The following is a 19402-nucleotide window of genomic DNA, read 5'->3' on the forward strand; positions in this document are numbered from 1 at the left end:
AGCGTTGTGGGTGAAACCAAATGTCCACCCGAACAGAGAGGAACCCAGCTAGCTGAGGTCCTGTGTTGACCGTGTTGATGGGTGACTCTTCAGTCCCTGATGGGGATAAGGGCCACCGCCCAGAAGACTAAATAGACTTCTGTCTACCACACTAAAGAGACACACCTACCCAGGACCACAGGCTAATTTTAAATCGCAAGAAACTTCACTTCATGCTAAGACACGCACACGTAGGTCTGTGTAAGGACCTGTGTGTGCAGTTTGAGAGGATGACCTCACCAGCACAGCTCCTGGAGGTGTATAAATAGCTCTGTGTGGGTTATTTAAAGGCTTACCTCTCCACCTCGGAAACTAGCGGAGGGACAGCCTCCCTCCACCTCCAATGTAAAGAGAGAATCGTTCATTTTATGATCCATTCAGTAGATCCACCTCTGAACCTGCTGACGACACTAGCTTGTTCTGACCATAGACCTGAGTGTTGACCATAGCCTTCAAAGTAAGTTGGACACACCTGGACTGGACCGTGGACCATGTCCACAAAGTACAGCGTCTGCAACTCATGTAGTCACAACTGGGCACGCATTGGTGTATAAAAGATGTGCTAGTCACACATCCCTCATCCGACTATGAATAAGTGGGTGTGCTTGTGTGTGTGTGTGTGTGTGTTATCTACTTTACATCAGGCACTGGGTTAAGCTCTTTGTACGAATGCGTAAGCCTATTTGCGTTTGTGTTGTACAAAGTAAGTCTGTGAGTATTTCCCTACTCACTCTCACCAAGTGTGTTTGCTCTGGTGTGTGTGTGTACTCCTTTGTGCTCCTGTACTTGATGTGTGTGTTTCCTTCACTCACACATCCCCGTGCACCAGGCCGTAAACACTGTGTATGGACCAGCCGAAGCCCCCCAGCAGCACGATGACCAGGATGATAATGACCAGAGCAGGAAGTCCCCAGCCCAGCAGTAAGTAGACCAGGTAACGCCGCTCCGTGTGCTCGTCGTTCATCACCAACACCTGCCAAAAGTTCACTGCCTGGGAGAGTGGAGGGAAGGGGAGGTGGAGGGGAAGGGAAAAGAAGAGGGGAAGGGAGGGAAGAAAGGGAGGAGTGGGAAAGAGGAGAGCGGGGGGGGGCAGGGGGAGGGGAGATGGAGAGGGTGATGAGAGGAAGAGGAGTAGGGGGGGGGGGGGTTGGGAGAAGTGGAGTGGGGAGGAGGAGAGGGGATTCGAGGAGGATAGAGAGCAAAAGGGGGTTAGTGAGGGGTTATCAGCCAGTAGGGAGGAAGAGCCAAAGGATTGTTCAGGAACCACATGGCTCACTACTGTTTGCTTTGTAATCTAGCGGAGTAGCAGGCTTGGATTATCTCCCTCGGTATTAGATGCTGTACACATTGTCCTAGAGAGGCTGACACTAAATACACTCCATAACTCTAGATTGTGATAATACCCGTAAAAGGCCTATCCACAGCCAGATCCTCATCTTTTTTCTGTACAAGAAAGGATCACATAATAATAGGAGAACAGAACATTGCACATTTGATTCCATTACATTCACGAGCTGAAAAGTTATCGGTGAATGGGTGGGTGCGGGGTCAAATGCCAGTCACACAAAACCCATGTCACCTTCCATGATCAGTCTCCTCCTCTGAGTGTTGCATCATCAGCAGCGGAGAGAGAGTAAGGGAGAAAGAGCACGAGAGAGCGGGAGAGAGAGAGAGAGAGAGAAACGGTTGTGTAATGCATCATATTGGACTGCTAATGGAGTGACACTTTGATTGGAGCTCCATGTACATACTTCCTCAACTGGGCCGACCAACCAGTGCTCCCGCATGGTGGCTACCCGGACTATCTGCATTGTGTCCCGCCCACCCACCCGCCAACCCCTCTTTTACGCTACTGCTACTCTCTGTTCATCATATATGCATAGTCACTTTAACCATATCTACATGTACATACTACCTTAATCAGCCTGACTAACCGGTGTATGTATGTAGCCTTGCTAATTGTATAGCCTCTCTACTTTATATAGCCTGTCTTTTTACTGTTGTTTTATTACTTTACCTACCTATTGTTCACCTAATACCTTTTTTGCACTGTTGGTTAGAGCCTGTAAGTAAGCCTTTCACTGTAAGGTCTACCTACACCTGTTGTATTCGGCGCACGTGACGAATAAACTTTGATTTGATTTGATCAGTGATAGCTGGGGGTGTGAATAAACCAATTAGGAGTCAGTCGGGTTTGTGTTGTTTCCTTCAGCACGACCACTGGCTCCGGATAGGCCGGGGAGGCTTTGGCAAGTATTGGCTTGCCGTTACATAATGTTGTGGAGCCCTATGGTAAGACAGTCCTAGCCGGGCCTCTGTGTCCAAGATGCTCACCGTAAGGGCTCGTTATATTTTGGCTCTGGGCCAGCCTGTATTCCCCCATTGCACCGCTCAACTGGGCCATTGCAATCCAAAATGTAATTTCCCTGTGTTTTATATATATTTCCACACTATGAGATTTGGAGTAGTATCGTGACATTTAAAAAATGATGATAATCCCCTTTTAGTGTAAGCTGTTTGAAAAGACCGCCTGAAAATTCAGCTTGTTTTTGGTAGGATGACGTTTTGGCCTGCCTGGTGACATCAGGTGGTAAATTAGTTAATAGACCAATAAGAAAGAGAGTTCCAAACCTCTCTGCAAATAACAGTTTGTTTTCAGTTTTCCCCCACTCTACTCCCAGACTGTCCTAGCAAAATTCTTGCTTGAGAAATTGCTTTTGCTAAGAAGCTATTTTTGTTTCTTGTAGGCCATTTTAAGTAAGGTACTTAGTTGTTACCCAGAGATGATTTGGTATTGAGATTTTTAAAATGGCTGCATTGAACCTTTACTGCTGATTTAGTGCAACATGGATGGTCTGTGAAAGCCTCCTGGCTGGCGTCCGCGCATACGCCACTTAGCAAAAAGCTGATACCTGACGACTCAAGGAGAGGGAGGGTAGTGGGTGGATTCCCCATCCGATCAATATTATGGAGTATCGGGGACGTCGATGAAGCCAGGGGTGTCAGCGATATTCTCATGAGCTACTACCACAGAAAGAGAGAAGTGGAACCAAAGAAGATGCATCAGACATCACATCTTGGTGGTTTTAAACACACTTTCCAGTGTGTATTGCAGTTGACCTTTTCCACCACCAAATCAGCTCAACTAATACCGTGTGTTTCCATCATGCCAGGCTGCCAGCGTTCTGCCAACATTTTAGCTGCGAGCCAGTGCAAACTGCACTGTTTCCTATTGACTTACTAAGAAATCTCAGAGTCAAACTTTATTCATTCAAACATCTCCCAGGTCATCTTGAAAGTATTTCAATCAGGCTTGAGAAACATAGATAATGCAGTTACACGGCTACTACTGTATGTCCCTGTCAGACTGCAAAGCTGTACTCCATTAGCAAATGTTTTAATTTTATTTTATTTTTTAGAATTTTACCCCCTTTTCTCCCCAATTTCGTGGTATGCAGTTGTTTAGTAGCTACTATCTTGTCTCATCATTACAACTCCCGTACGGGCTCGGGAGAGACGAAGGTTGAAAGTCATGCGTTCTCTGATACACAACCCAACCAAGCCGCACTGCTTCTTAACACAGAGCCATCCGACCCGGAAGCCAGCCGCACCAATGTGTCGGAGGAAACACTGTGCAACTGGCAACCTTGGTTAGCGCGCACTGCGCAAGGCTCGCCGCAGGAGTCGCTGGTGCGCGATGAGACAGGGATTTCCCTACCGGCCAAACCTTCACTAACCCGGACGACGCTAGGCCAATTGTGCGTCGCCCCACGGACCTCCCGGTCGCGGCCGGTTACGACAGCGCCTGGGCGCGAACCCAGAGTCTCTGGTGGCGCAGCTGGCGCTGCAGTACAGCGCCCTTAACTACTGCGCCACCCGGGAGGCCCATTAGCTAATTTAATGCACTAATCTTTTCATTTTCAGAAAAATGACTTTTAGGTGCCACAGACAGATCACATCCAGTACATAAACAACTAGAGCTTTCCTCCGCGTCACAAAGAACAGAAGTGGAGCGCCGCAGGTGAAGATTGGGGTAATTTGGGGTAAGACTCCGAGGTACGGTGTATCAGCTTGTCTTGAGTGTCTTGAGTGTGTGTGTGTGTGTGTGTGTGTGTGTGTGTGTGTGTGTGTGTGTGTGTGTGTGTGTGTGTGTGTGTGTGTGTGTGTGTGTGTGTGTGTGTGTGTGTGTGTGTGTGTGTGTGTGTGTGTGTGTGTGTGTGTGTGTTTCGAAGCAGTTACGTGAGAATGGAAGAGGGTCAGAAGGGGGTGTGTTTATGTGGGGGTTGGGGGGGGGGGTGTAAGAGAACTTGGAACCCCAATCTTATCACACAAGTACCAGCACAAATACACGACGTACATGCTAACCTGGGATTTTGCCACACATTACATAAAAACGCACGTGTCAGGTAAAGTATAAAGGTAAGAATGAACATCTATTTCTGCCAAGTGACAGAGTCACAAAAGTCCTATTTGACATGGTAGAACTGTAATTGTATTCATGAAATCAAACTATCTATGGAAAGATACAAACCAATTTCTGCATCCTTTGACTCTCTATGTCCCCTATCTTCCAGGCCGGCTCGGTCCTCCCCTCCCGCTCCATGGCTTGACGACTCATTGCGAGCTCACAGAACAGGGCTCCGGGCAGCCGAGCGGAAATGGAGGAAAACTCGCCTCCCTGCGGACCTGGCATCCTTTCGCTCCCTCCTCTCTACATTTTCCTCCTCTGTCTCTGCTGCTAAAACCACTTTCTACCACTCTAAATTTCAAGCATCTGCCTCTAACCCTAGGAAGCTCTTTGCCACCTTCTCCTCCCTCCTGAATCCTCCTCCCCCTCCCCCTCCTCCTCCCTCTCTGCAGATGACTTCGTCAACCATTTTGAAAAGAAGGTCGACGACATCCGATCCTCGTTTGCTAAGTCAAACGACACTGCTGGTTCTGCTCACACTGCCCTACCCTGTGCTCTGACCTCTTTCTCCCTCTCTCTCCAGATGAAATCTCGCGTCTTGTGACGGCCGGCCGCCCAACAACCTGCCCGCTCGACCCTATCCCCTCCTCTCTTCTCCAGACCATTTCCGGAGACCTTCTCCCTTACCTCACCTCGCTCATCAACTTATCCCTGACTGCTGGCTACGTCCCTTCCGTCTTCAAGAGAGCGAGAGTTGCACCCCTTCTGAAAAAACCTACACTCGATCCCTCCGATGTTAACAACTACAGACCAGTATCCCTTCTTTCTTTTCTCTCCAAAACTCTTGAACGTGCCGTCCTTGGTCAGCTCTCCCGCTATCTCTCTCAGAATGACCTGCTTGATCCAAATCAGTCAGGTTTCAAGACTAGTCATTCAACTGAGACTGCTCTTCTCTGTATCACGGAGGCGCTCCGCACCGCTAAAGCTAACTCTCTCTCCTCTGCTCTCATCCTTCTAGACCTATCGGCTGCCTTCGATACTGTGAACCATCAGATCCTCCTCTCCACCCTCTCCGAGTTGGGCATCTCTGGCGCGGCCCACGCTTGGATTGCGTCCTACCTGACAGGTCGCTCCTACCAGGTGGCGTGGCGAGAATCTGTCTCCTCACCACGCGCTCTCACCACTGGTGTCCCCCAGGGCTCTGTTCTAGGCCCTCTCCTATTCTCGCTATACACCAAGTCACTTGGCTCTGTCATAACCTCACATGGTCTCTCCTATCATTGCTATGCAGACGACACACAATTAATCTTCTCCTTTCCCCCTTCTGATGACCAGGTGGCGAATCGCATCTCTGCATGTCTGGCAGACATATCAGTGTGGATGACGGATCACCACCTCAAGCTGAACTTCGGCAAGACGGAGCTGCTCTTCCTCCCGGGGAAGGACTGCCCGTTCCATGATCTCGCCATCACGGTTGACAACTCCATTGTGTCCTCCTCCCAGAGCGCTAAGAACCTTGGTGTGATCCTGGACAACACCCTGTCGTTCTCAACTAACATCAAGACGGTGGCACGTTCCTGTAGGTTCATGCTCTACAACATCCGCAGAGTACGACCCTGCCTCACACAGGAAGCGGCGCAGGTCCTAATCCAGGCACTTGTCATCTCCCGTCTGGATTACTGCAACTCGCTGTTGGCTGGGCTCCCTGCCTGTGCCATTAAACCCCTACAACTCATCCAGAACGCCGCAGCCCGTCTAGTGTTCAACCTTCCCAAGTTCTCTCACGTCACCCCGCTCCTCCGCTCTCTCCACTGGCTTCCAGTTGAAGCTCGCATCCGCTACAAGACCATGGTGCTTGCCTACGGAGCTGTGAGGGGAACGGCACCTCAGTACCTCCAGGCTCTGATCAGGCCCTACACCCAAATAAGGGCACTGCGTTCATCCACCTCTGGCCTGCTCGTCTCCCTACCACTGAGGAAGTACAGTTCCCGCTCAGCCCAGTCAAAACTGTTCGCTGCTCTGGCTCCCCAATGGTGGAACAAACTCCCTCACGACGCCAGGACAGCGGAGTCAATCACCACCTTCCGGAGACACCTGAAACCCCACCTCTTTAAGGAATACTTAGGATAGGATAAAGTAATCCTTCTCACCCCCTCCCCCCTTAAAATATTTAGATGCACTATTGTAAAGTGGCTGTTCCACTGGATGTCATAAGGTGAATGCACCAATTTGTAAGTCGCTCTGGATAAGAGCGTCTGCTAAATGACTTAAATGTAAATGTAATATGGCTTTTTCTTCACAACTCTGCCTAGAAGGCCACATCCCAGAGTCACCTCTTCACTGTTGATGTTGAGACTTGTGTTTTGAGGATACTATTTAATAAAGCTGCCAGTTGAGGACTTGTGAGGTGTCTGTTTGTCAAACTAGACACTCTAATGTACTTGTCCTTTTGCTCAGTTGTGCACCGGGGCCTCCCACTCCTATTTCTATTCTGGTTAGAGACCATTTGCGCTGTTCTGTGAAGGAGTAGTGCACAGCGTTGTACGAGATCTTCAGTTTCTTGGCAATTTCTCGCATGGAATAGCCTTCATTTCTCAGAACAAGAATAGACTGATGAGTTTCAGAAGAAAGGTCTTTGTTTCTGGCCATTTTGAGCCTGCAAACGAACCCACAAATGCTGATGCTCTGGATACTCAACTAGTCTAAAGAAGGACAGTTTTATTGCCTCTATAATCATAAGAACAGTTTTTAGCTGTGCTAACATAATTGCAAAAGGGTTTTCTAATGATCAATTAGCCTTTTAAAATGATAAACTTGGATTAGCTAACACAACGTGCCATTGGAATACGGGAGTGATGGTTGCTGATAATGGGCCTCTGTACGGCCAATGTAGATATTCCATAACAAATCTGCCATTTCCAACTACAATAGTCATTTACCAATTTGTAAGTCGCTCTGGATAAGAGCGTCTGCTAAATGACTTAAATGTAAATGTAATTTCCCTTTCAAAGCCTCAAATCCGATCCGTTGATTTATCATTTCAAGGAGTGCCCTACAATTAAATTCAGGAAGACGAATAACAAATGGCAGCGCAAAGGATATGAGCATCCGAGGTGAAGTATATCATTTCTACCCTCCACAATTGGTCTTTGATGACAGAAATGCTGTCACTCAACGCCGACTATCGTACGAGAGAGAGAGAGGGGGGGGAGCACCCTGACTGAATGACCCTCATTGTCCACACAAGCGGAAATGGGCATACATGGACCTTGCGTGCCAACGCGTGTGCCAAGGCAGCATAGGACTATCAGAACAGCTTTCAACAGGTTGGCGCAGGTGTACAGATGGCCCGGAGAACAGTATGCCAGTCTTTCAGGGCCTGCTCTGTGCCATTGTTCAGGTCTACACGTCTTTAGACAACCCACCCGTCAACAGGTTGGCGCAGGTGTACAGATGGCCCGGAGAACAGTATGCCAGTCTTTCAGGGCCTGCTCTGTGCCATTGTTCAGGTCTACACGTCTTTAGACAACCCACCCGTCAACAGGTTGCATCTGACCTTAAACGAGGCTGATCATTCAATAAAAAGTCTAAAGTGGATTTTGAAAATACATACACGACGTCAGTGGCGAACCTTGACTATAGGACTCAGGCCCTTCAGTGGAACAAAATAAATAATCTAATATGTAGTATCAAACCAAAAGAAATCAAGAAAATAATGTAGCATCACTTAATGAGCTATTGTATTCATGTGACTATGACTGGACTCACAGAGGGAGCATATTTGGAAATGTAATGAGACGACTCACCAAACCAACATTGTCCTGGTTAGTTTAGGGTTAGAGCAGTATGTATGAAATGTTTTAGAATAGGAGTGCTGATTTAGGATCAGCTTTGCCTTTTATATCGATCAGAATGAACACGACTCAATGTACAGGTGGGACCTGATCCTAGATCAGCACACTGACTCCAAGAAGCTTGATTACATACAGGCCCAGGTGTCAGCAGCAGGCCTTACCTGGATGAGCATCCAGCTGAACTGGCTGAGGTGGAAGTAGTGGGAGAAGAGGCCCAGGACAGCACAGCTGTCCTCGGAGAAGACACGACCTCGGAACGCCGACACCAGGAAACAGATCTACAACACAGAGAGAGAGAGAGACACAGAGCGATATGGAGGGAGACAGAGAGAGAGAGAGAGACACAGACAGACAGAGAGAGAGAGAGAGAGAGAGAGAGAGAGAGAGAGAGAGAGAGAGAGAGAGAGAGAGAGAGAGAGAGAGAGAGAGAGAGAGAGAGAGAGACAGAGACAGAGACAGAGACAGAGACAGAGACAGAGACAGAGACAGAGAGAGAGAGACACACAGAGACACAGACAGAGACAGACAGAGACAGACAGAGACAGAGAGAGACAGAGAGAGAGACAGAGAGAGAGACAGAGAGAGAGACAGAGAGAGAGAGGAGTCAGCTGAAATGCCCACAGAAATACACTAATGCACACAAACAAACACGCAGCAAAACGAATAAGGCATAACATTTGCCTGTATACTATGCTCTTCACTACACAACATCCAGCCTCCTCAATCTCACACACACTAATACAGTTCATGCAAAATAACACTGGCACAAAAACACTTACACTTTCCCATTTACACGTTCCCTCTGCGGTCTGAGCTCAGCCGGCTAGTATTAGGAACAGTTTGAAATTTACTGGGGTGGTCCAAAATAGGGGAGGGTTGTATAACTTTTGGGGGGGGGGGTTTGGGGAGGGTTGTGTGTTTTTTTATTGTAGAGAATTTTTTTCCCCTGGTTTACATTTTCCATTTCATAGGTTTTGCTATATCATTTCTTCCATCTTAGCCGCATGTCCTCATTTGCTTGCATGCGCCAACCCTATATCAGGGTGTTTTGGTACTTCCCTTATGCACTACGCTTTCCCGTGCACCAACTAAACCACAGGTAAATATAGTCTACCAGTCAAACTGTCTATCCTGCCCTCTAGCCACCATTCATAGTGGTGGGTGGATCGTATGTCAGGATCTGCAATAAGCTAAGTAGCAATCATACCACACATAAAATCATTTGAAGCTGCATCAAGGTGCATAAAAAAAACTGTGACGCCAGACACTACAGCTCAAAAAGCTCCCCTATTGATCTTGTTTTTGTTTTTTTTACCTTTATTTTACTAGGCAAGTCAGTTAAGAACAAATTCTTATTTTCAATGACGGCCTCGGAACAGTGGGTTAACTGCCTGTTCAGGAGCAGAGCGACAGATTTTGTACCTTGTCAGCTCTGGGGTTTGAACTTGCAACCTTCCGGTCACTAGTCCAACGCTTTAACCACTAGGCTACCCTGCCGCCCCATTGTTTCGGGACAATGGATGCATCCGACCCAGACAAGCCTACAACACCACAATGCAATGAACAATTGCATTAATGTTTTCAAGAGAGCCAAAAATAATGACACTCTGGGCTGTTAAACCGAAGTGAAAGTGTCAATTTGAATAACAGCGCAAAAGCCCTGCCATTTGAATATTTCATGCCGTTTGGATAAACTCTCGTCGGTTGATAAGGTGTAGAACGGCACAGTAGCAGGCTTTTAAGGCTGTATTTTAACTTCTGATGCTAAGATCTGTTGCGGATCACATCATTCTCCCACGTCGTCCTATAACAACGTGGCCACATATGCTCCCAGCAGGTCCAGTGATTCAGGGAAGCTTAATGCGCACTCTGCTTCCTCTTCTAGCGGCTATACCTCGCCCACTCATACCTAATGCTTCAACATAGCATAAATATAGCCTCTACTGCAAACCATGATGTTGAAGCGCCCGAAGTTGGTATGCTTTGCCTATTGGTTGGGTCGTGCACTGGCACAGAAACCTGTTGATATAAAGATGGCATCATTATTGTCTGCAACCAGCTCTGATCGTAGTGTAATGAAACATGTAGGGAGAGTAAAGGTCGTCAGTGGTGGTCGGCGAACCCTCAACCCTCTGGCCCGTAGCCCTGCGTGGCATCAACTGTGCCAAAAAAAAGCATGCTACAGTGGCAAAGTCGATATCCACGTTTATCGACAGAGTCGCGACAATTATTTGTGTTTGTGGTCCTAAACATTATTTTGAGTTCCTTCCATGAGGGGGGTGTGCAACATTTTTTTTTACAGTGCAAGGGGAGGGGGAAGGGGGTCCATTTTTGTTTATGACACCCCGAGTTGGACCAGTCCTATCCCTTCCCCCTCCTGCAGACCTGTTACATCACAATGCGCAAAGGCAGGCAGGACCAAAATAAATAACAACAACAACAAGTGACAAATAATTCCTGGGTACCCGTCCAGGACCCTGTGTGTGTGTCCTACCGAAGGGCACTGCAGTGCACACTGTGTGTGTGTGTGTGTGTGTGTGTGTGTGTGTGTGTGTGTGTGTGTGTGTGTGTGTGTGTGTGTGTATATAACCTGACTGTACAAAACATTAAGGACACTTTCCTAATATTGAGTTGCACCCGCACATTTTGCCCTCAGAACAGCCTAAATTTGTTGGGGAATGGACCCTACAAGATGTCGAAAGCATTCCACAGGGATGCTGGCCTATGTTGACTCCAATGCTTCCCACAGTTGTCTCAAGTTGGCTGGATGTCCTTTGGGTGGTGGACCATTCTTGATACACATGGGAAACTGTTGAGCGTGACAAACCCAGCAGCGCTGCAGTTCTTTACACAAACCAGTGCACCTGGCACCTACTACCATAACCAGTTCAAAGACACTTAAATATTGCGTCTTGCCCATATACCATCTGCATGGCACACATTACATGTCTGAATTTCCTCAAGGCTTAAACCTCAAGTCTCCTCCCCTTCATCTACACTGACTGAAGAGGATTTAATAAGTGACCTCAATAAGGGATCATAACTTTCAACTGGATTCACCTGGTCAGTCTATGTCATGGAAAGAGTGTCCTTAATGCTTTGAAAACTCAGTGCATATCTGTCGGTGTGTGTGTGTGTGTGGGGTATGTGAGTGCGTGCGTGCGTGTATATGGGAGGGACCTAATTTAATTAGCGATTGGGGGGGAATTCAGAAAAGCCATGACGACAGCTGAAAATACTGCTGCTCTCTAACGGCAGAGCTTAATTAACCCATGGGACAGAGCCTTGTGCCAGTGCCAAGCACAGCACCATCTCTGCTTATGTAACCGTGGCTGCCACCTGGCCCGGTGCCAGTGCTGAAGGCCAGGGAAGGAGGGACGGAAGGAGCGAGGGAGGGTGAGAAGGGACGGAAGGAGCGAGGGAGGGTGAGGAGGGACGGAAGGAGCGAGGGAGGGTGAGGAGGGAGAGAGAAGGAGGACATCAAGTCTCCTAACTCTGCCTTTACATAGATGAAGCCAAGAAAGGGAATGAGCAAGAGACAGAGAGAGAGGAAGATGGAAAAAGAGTAGGGAGAGACAGCTCCTGCACACCTGCCAGACTGCCAGGAGTGACGGATAGGAAGGCTGCAGTGCATCCAGACCGCAGGCTGCACCAAGTACACCAGCAGAATGATGCTTCTTCATCTGTCTCACAACTCTCTAGGTGCCCCCATCCTCGTCATCACAACATCATTCTGCAGCTAAGTCATCAATGTACCCTATGCTGGTGTAAACACACAGTATTTGTATATTGTATGACATTTGAATAGGACATTAGATCAAGATGTCTGTGTATAAGTTGTTGGGAAAGTAGTTAAAGCAGCTGATTTGTGTCAAGCGTCATTGTCTGATGCTAAGAATGTGCTCACCCAGTGCTATAATTTGACACTTCTGAAGGTTCATACACATATAATGGCGTCGGAGGAGATGGCTGCAGTTCTTTTAGGCTCCTAACCAACTGTGCTATTTTGTGTGCTTTTTCGCATTGTTTGTAACTTATTTTGTACATAATATTTCCGCCAACGTCTCTTATGACCGAAAAGAGTTTCTGGCTATCAGAACAGCGATGACTCTATCCTCCTGATTCCTGCTTACAAGCAAAAACGAAAGCAGGACTGTGCCGGTGACTCGCTCAATACGGAAGTGGTTAGGTGACGCTGATCCTAAGCTACAGGATTGTTTTGCTAGCACAGACTGGAATATGTCACGGGATTCATCCGAGGAGTATGCTACATCAGTCACCGGCTTCATCGATAAGTGCACCGACGACGTCGTCCTCACTGCTAATCCAATCGGCACCCAAACTATTTGCCTTGACCCCCCCCCCCCTTTACGCTGCTGCTTCTCGCTGTTCATTATCTAGGCATAGTCACTTTACCTCTACCTCCATGTCCATATTACCTCAATTACCTCGACTAACCTGTACCCCCGCACATTGACTCGGTACCGGTACCCCCTGTATATAGCCTCGTTATTGTCATTGTTATTTGAACTCTTTTATATTGGTTATATTGGCTTGTAAAGTAAGCATTTCACTGTAAGGTCTACACCTGTTGTATTCAGCATTTCACTGTAAGGTCTACACCTGTTGTATTTGACGTATGTAACAAATTCCATTGGATTTCTATGACAACTCAACAGTGGCATGTTGGCTTTAATGAATCTAGTTGATGTGGCTACTAAAACAGCAGTAATGTTTGATCGGTAGAAGATGATGACCACGATGCCATACGGTGTACGTTATTTCTTCTAAAGTCCTGGGACAGTGGTCAAAGTAGCCGATTTTGGGTCAAAGGTTACATTGTTTACGGCCGAATAGAATGTTTTGAAGTCACAGCTTCAGAATGAACGTTTTTAACAACGGGGAGGTTTCGAATGTTGAAGAAATCCCATTAAAGTGGATGAAGTTGAATAAAGGTTTAATAGTTTAAAAAGTATAAGTGGTGTCAAAACGGTGTATGCAAAGCACATGTCAGCATTTCACTGTAAGGTCTAAACCTGTTGTACTCGGCGCATGTGACAAATGCAACTTAATTAGATTTGTTTGATTTTAAACTGTTGAATTGCGTATCGAGCTTAAACGGTCTAAGACTAGTGGCGTGCTAAATAATAACTACAATAAAACATAATAAAAAAAATAAAAAATATTTAAAAGTGTGGCTGCTGTCGCAAGCCACATCAATAAGCCGCAACTTTGAATTACACAACGTTTGTGCGAGCCAGGGAGTTAGATTCTTGACAGGACATATTATATCTGCATACTGAGTCATGTTAAGTCTCACCATTGGAATGAATACGTTTTCACAGCAGACGGAGGGACTAGTCAGGTTGACACTCCCTAACGTCAGGGCTACAAGAATATATACCAACCAAACAGGTCACCTTTTTTAAGATCCTGACACTGACAAGGGTTCCGTTCCTTAGGCCTACTGTCGCGACTAGTATTATAATTACTGCTTTCGCAACCCTCAAAATCACCAGAGGACCATTTGCTAACATAGGGAACCTAATAGATTTCCATGATAGATCAACATTGGTGTCAAAAACCCTACAAGAATCCTATGATAGGTAGCTGGGGTCACTAGCCCAGAGCCATCGCCTATTCACAATGACTATCAGTAAACATCAAAGACCAACAGCTCTCCTTATAAGCACATAAGCAGAGGGAGAGAGACAGAGAGAGAGACAGAGAGACAGAGAGACAGAGAGACAGAGAGAGAGAGAGAGAGAGAGAGAGAGAGAGAGCAAACAAGCTCTCCCTTCCAACCAAACAAGTTATGCATTAGGTCGCGCGGCCCTATCACGCCACAGCTACGCTCAATTTACTTCACAATGCAGTCGCCCAGGCAACCTGGGGCAACAAATATTGCATAAAGCAGTCTCATATCACCTCGCCCCCAAGGTAACACTTCCACTAAGGTGGTTGATTCCTTCCCTCTCTCCCACTCCCTTTCAGAAACTCTGAGCCAGCACTTAATGAATCATTGCAGGGTTTGTCACCTCTCCTATAGGCCTGGATGTTATGTTGAGTACGGGGCTTTATTTAGATAAACAATGAGGTAACTCCGTTTCCGTTAGTTTTGCAGCTCTGTATGGTGTGAGAAGGGGAGGGGCGATTCAGGAAGGAAACCGGGGCAAGAGCTGCCTGGAATGGAGCCTTTGAACCAGGTGGCTACTAGGAAGTGTGATTCCGGGCAGCAGTTATTTGCCCCGAATAAAACCTTGGCCTGGCCAAGGGCACAGCATGCCACAGTCATCTCACACACACACACACACACACACACACACACACACACACACACACACACACACACACACACACACACACACACACACACACACACACACACACACACACACACACACACACACACACACACACACACACACCTTTGTTTTCCTCTTCTTCTCATGCCCTGACAGTGTTTATTGCATAGCAGTGAGAGGGTCAGGTCTCCTCAATAAGACCAGCCCCAGACAGAGCCAAATCTCCGCACTAGCTCTAAGTCGGGGTAGGGCGACAAACAGACGGACTATCACTGGCCCACCACAGCCCATCACTGGCCCACCATAAAGTAGCCTGTAATCAGACACACAGGCCTATTGCTACTAGCTCCATGACTCAAAGTGGTACTGGGCACTCAGGTCCACTGAGCACTGAAGAATGCCAGGGTGTTTATCAGCACCAGGGGTGTAAAAAGTACCCAACTGCCATACTTGAGTAAAAGTAAAGATACCTTAATAGAAAATGACTCAAGTAAAAGTGAAATTCACCTAGTAAAATACTACTTGAGTAAAAGTCTAAAAAAGTATTAGATTTTAATGATACTTAAGTATCAAAAGTAAATGTAATTTTCTATACATACGTATCAAAAGAAAAAGTATAAATAATTTCAAATTCGTTTTGTTAGGCAAACCAGACGGCACAATTTTCTTGTTTTTTAATTTTACGGAGAGTCAGGGGCACACTCCAACAATCAGACATCATTTACAAATGAAGCATTTGTGTTTAGTGAATCCGCCAGATCAAAGGCAGTACGGATGACCAGGGATGTTCTTTTGATAAGTGTGTGAATTGGACCGTTTTTCAGTCCTACTAAGCATTCAAAATGGACTTTTGGGTGACAGGGAAAATGTAAAAAGTACATTATTTTCCTTAGGAATGTAGTGAAGCAAAAGTAAAAGTTGTCAAAAATATAAATAGTAAAGTAAAACATCCCAGATACCCTGGACCCACTCCAATTTGCAAACCACCCCAACAGACCACCCCATCGTCCACAGACGATGCAATCTCAATTGCACTGCCCTCCCAACTAGACAAGAGGAATACCTGTGTGAGAATGCAGTTAACTGACTACAGCTCAACACCATAGTGCTCTCCAAGCTCATCATCAGACCCTGAGACTGAACACCTCCCTCTGCAGCTGGATCCTGCACTCCTGACAGGCCAACCTTAGGTGGTGAGGGTAGGCGACAACACCTCCGCCACGCTGACCTTCAACACGGGGGATCCCAGGGGTGCATGCTTAGCTCCGTCCTGTACTCCCTGTTTACCAATGACTGTGCGGCCACGCACAGCTTCAAGTCCATTATCAAGGTTGCTGATGACACGACGGTTGTAGGCCTGATCACAGATGGCAATGAGACAGCCTAAAGGGAGAGGTCAGAGACCTGGCAGTGTGGTGCCAGGACAACAATCTCTCTCTCAACGTCAGCAAGAACAAGGAGCTAATTGTGGACTACAGGAAACAGGGGTGTGTGCACACCCCCATCTACATCTACGGGGCAGCATTGGACAGGGTCAAGAGCTTCAAGTTCCTCAGTGTCCACATCAATGAGGACATAACATGGTCCTCTCACACCAGCACAATTGTGAAGGCGTAAGGGATTTGGTATGTCCTCTAGATCTTCCAGAACTTTTACAGGTGCACAATCGAAAGCATCCTGACAGGTTGCATCACCGCTTGGTATGGCAACTGCAAAGCCCTTGATCGCAATGTCCTACAGAGGGTGGTGCGGACAGCCCCATAAATCACCCGGGACGAGCTCCCAGCCACTCAGGACATTTATGCCAAGCGGTGTCTGAGAAAGGCCCGAAAGATTATCAAAGACTACAGTCAACCCAGCCATGGACGGTCCTCTCTCTGGTTCTGTCCGGCAGGCGGTTCCAGAGCATTGGGTCTCGGACCAACAGGCTCCGAGACAGCTTCTTTCCACCATGCTGTTCTGCTATTATTGACTGTTAGTACCATTAGGATTTATCCTGCTACCAGTCACTTTTTTACCTACCTCAATTACTCCATTACCCCTGCACATTGTAATATTGGTACTGGCACTGTCCTGTATATAGTTTGCATTCTTTAGTTTTTCTTCGCTCATATTTCTCTTTACTTGATATTGACTACTGCGTTGTTGGGAAAGAGCTTGTAATTAAGCATTTCATTTGTACCATTTTAAGTGGATTTAAAAATATATATATACTTAAATAATACTTTATTAACAAGTATATACAAAATGATCTCTATTGGAACAATTTTAAATAGATTTAATGCATTTAATGTACATTTTATTTGTATTTTATTAACATTTAAGTATATTAAATATACTTACAACTATTTAAATTGGGACACTTCTTTTGTACTTAAGTATATATTCTTAGTATATTAGATAAAGAGCAAAACGAATATACATTGAATACATCTTAAGTACATTTTATGTATATTTCTCATTATACTAAAACTGTATTTGAATTCCTGTATTTTTCTTTATAAAAAAGTGTATTTATAATGTGTTACAAGTATACTTTTAAAAATACACTCGATCTAAACCAGCTTTTGTAATTAGCCATGTAAAGGTTACCTTCATTGACCAAGGCATCTCCTACGCCAACGTTAACATGCTATTTACAAAGCATTTGTGGATGGAGCAGCAACATACAGAGAACACTTTTGAGAACTGTGCACCATTGGCATTTCCCACTTTAGTTGTTCACATTACGGCAATAAACTAACATTTCAATAAAATGTGTAATATGTCATGTGGAAAATGAACATCAAAACATTTGAATAAGCTAAATATGAGGAATAAAATCACATTATAAATCAAAACTTCAGCTGCAGAAAAGGATGCTTGGTAATATGCACATTTTTGTGCACATGCGTTTTTTGAAAGTATACTTTAAATATATTTTGTGGTCATTGAAGTGAAATACACTTCTTTACTCAAGTATATTTTCTTAAGATATTAAAAAGTATACTATCAGGAAGCATGTTGCTCAGGTGTGCATGTTTCCTTATGCGGAATAAACAAGAGTTATCACTGTCAACTTTCTCTGCACTCTTCTGAACATGAATTCAGAAATGAATTCAAAACTCATTATTGGCACTGACACCACAGTGCCTTTCAAAACTATTCATACCCCTTGGATTTCTTAACATTTTATTGTTACAAAGTGGGATTCAAATGGATTTAATTGTATTTTGTGTCAACAATCTACAGAAAATACTCCAATGTGTAACGGCCGTTGGCGGTGGAAGAAGGTGAGGACCAAATGTGCAGCGTGGTAAGTGTTCATATTCTTTAATAGAACTCAGAACACTAAATTACAAAACCAACAAGAGAACGAAATGAAACCGAAACAGTTCTGTCTGGTACAGATACGAAACAGAAAATAATCACCCACAAGTCAAGGGTGAAAAACAGGCTGCCTAAGTATGGTTCTCAATCAGAGACAACGATTGACAACTGCCTCTGATTGAGAACCATACCAGGCCAAACACAGAAATACCAACTCGTAGAAAAAAGAGCATAGAGTGCTCACCCAACTCACGCCTTGACCATACTAAAACAAAGACAACACAAAGGAACTAAGGTCAGAACGTGACACAATGGCAAAGTGGTAGATTTCTACATATTTTTTTGACAAGGTAGATAACAATTATAGAACTAAAATATAGTCGTTGCATAAGTATTAACTGTCTTCTTGGTATGCAAGTATAGATTGGGCCTTGTGTTGTCGGTTATTGTCCTGTTGAAAGGTGAATTCCTCTCCCAGTGCCCGTTGTAAAGCAGACTGCAGCAGACTGAAGCAGGTTGTCCTCTAGAATTTTGCCTGTCCTTAGCTACATTCTGTTTTTTTTAATCTGGAAAAACTCCCCAATATTTTCCTATGTCAAACATACCCATACCCAGATGCAGCCACCACCATGCTTGAAAATAAGGCGGAAGTTACGCAGTGATGTGTTGTGTTGGATTTGCCCCAAACATAAGTCTTTGAATTTCGGCCCATTTTTTCGGCCCATTTTTTTTTTGCAATATTACTTTACTATTTGCACTATTACTTGTTCCATACAAGATATATGTTATTATTCTTTTCATTCTGTCATTTAAATCATTCTTGTGGAGTCCTTATAAAGTTGTTTATCCATCCTCAGTTATCTCCCATCACAGCCATTGAACATTGTAACTGTATTACATTCACCAATGGCCTGGTAACATCCCTGACCGGTTTCATTCCTGTCCTGCAGCTCAGTTCAGAGAGAGGACTGTAACTTTGATGTGTCTGGGTGGTTTAATGCATAATCCACAGCATAATTATTGACTTGATCATGCTTTTTGAAAAAAATGGTGCCGAAGAAGAAGGCAGAAGTTTTACGTGTCCCCAACCGATTGGGTTTTTTTGTAACTTATTTTTCGACTTATTTTGTACATAATGTTGCCGCTACCGTCTCTTATGACCGAAAATAACTTCTGGACATCAGGACTGCGATTACTCACCACAGACTGTCAGAATACTTTTTTTTCATTTAACGAGTCTGACGAGCCTGATGCGAACGATATACTGCTTTCTCAGGAAAAGGCCCAGATCCCTGTGATTTGAGTGAAGTGGAGAAAGGGGGGCCAGAGGAAGGGCTGCCTTCTGAGAATTCGTAGGTGATCAAATAAACCCTCACTTCCTTCCATTCTGCTAGAAAACATGCAATCTTTGGAGAATAAAATCAATGACCTACGGGCAAGATTCAACTACCAACGGTACATTCAAAACTGCAATATCTTATGCTTCA

General features: G+C 45.5%; 1 protein-coding gene across 1 annotated transcript in view; it reads right to left on the reverse strand.

Annotated features, from left to right (window-relative positions):
- Positions 1 to 19402, reverse strand: part of adgrv1 (adhesion G protein-coupled receptor V1) — a 230300-nt gene that overhangs the window by 43167 nt on the left and 167731 nt on the right. Inside the window, 2 exon segments of the mRNA XM_046350008.1 lie at positions 852 to 1030; positions 8463 to 8579. Coding sequence (XP_046205964.1) covers positions 852 to 1030; positions 8463 to 8579 — 296 coding nt within the window.

This window comes from Oncorhynchus gorbuscha, linkage group LG05 (assembly GCF_021184085.1).
Source record: "Oncorhynchus gorbuscha isolate QuinsamMale2020 ecotype Even-year linkage group LG05, OgorEven_v1.0, whole genome shotgun sequence".
Taxonomy (NCBI): domain Eukaryota; kingdom Metazoa; phylum Chordata; class Actinopteri; order Salmoniformes; family Salmonidae; genus Oncorhynchus; species Oncorhynchus gorbuscha.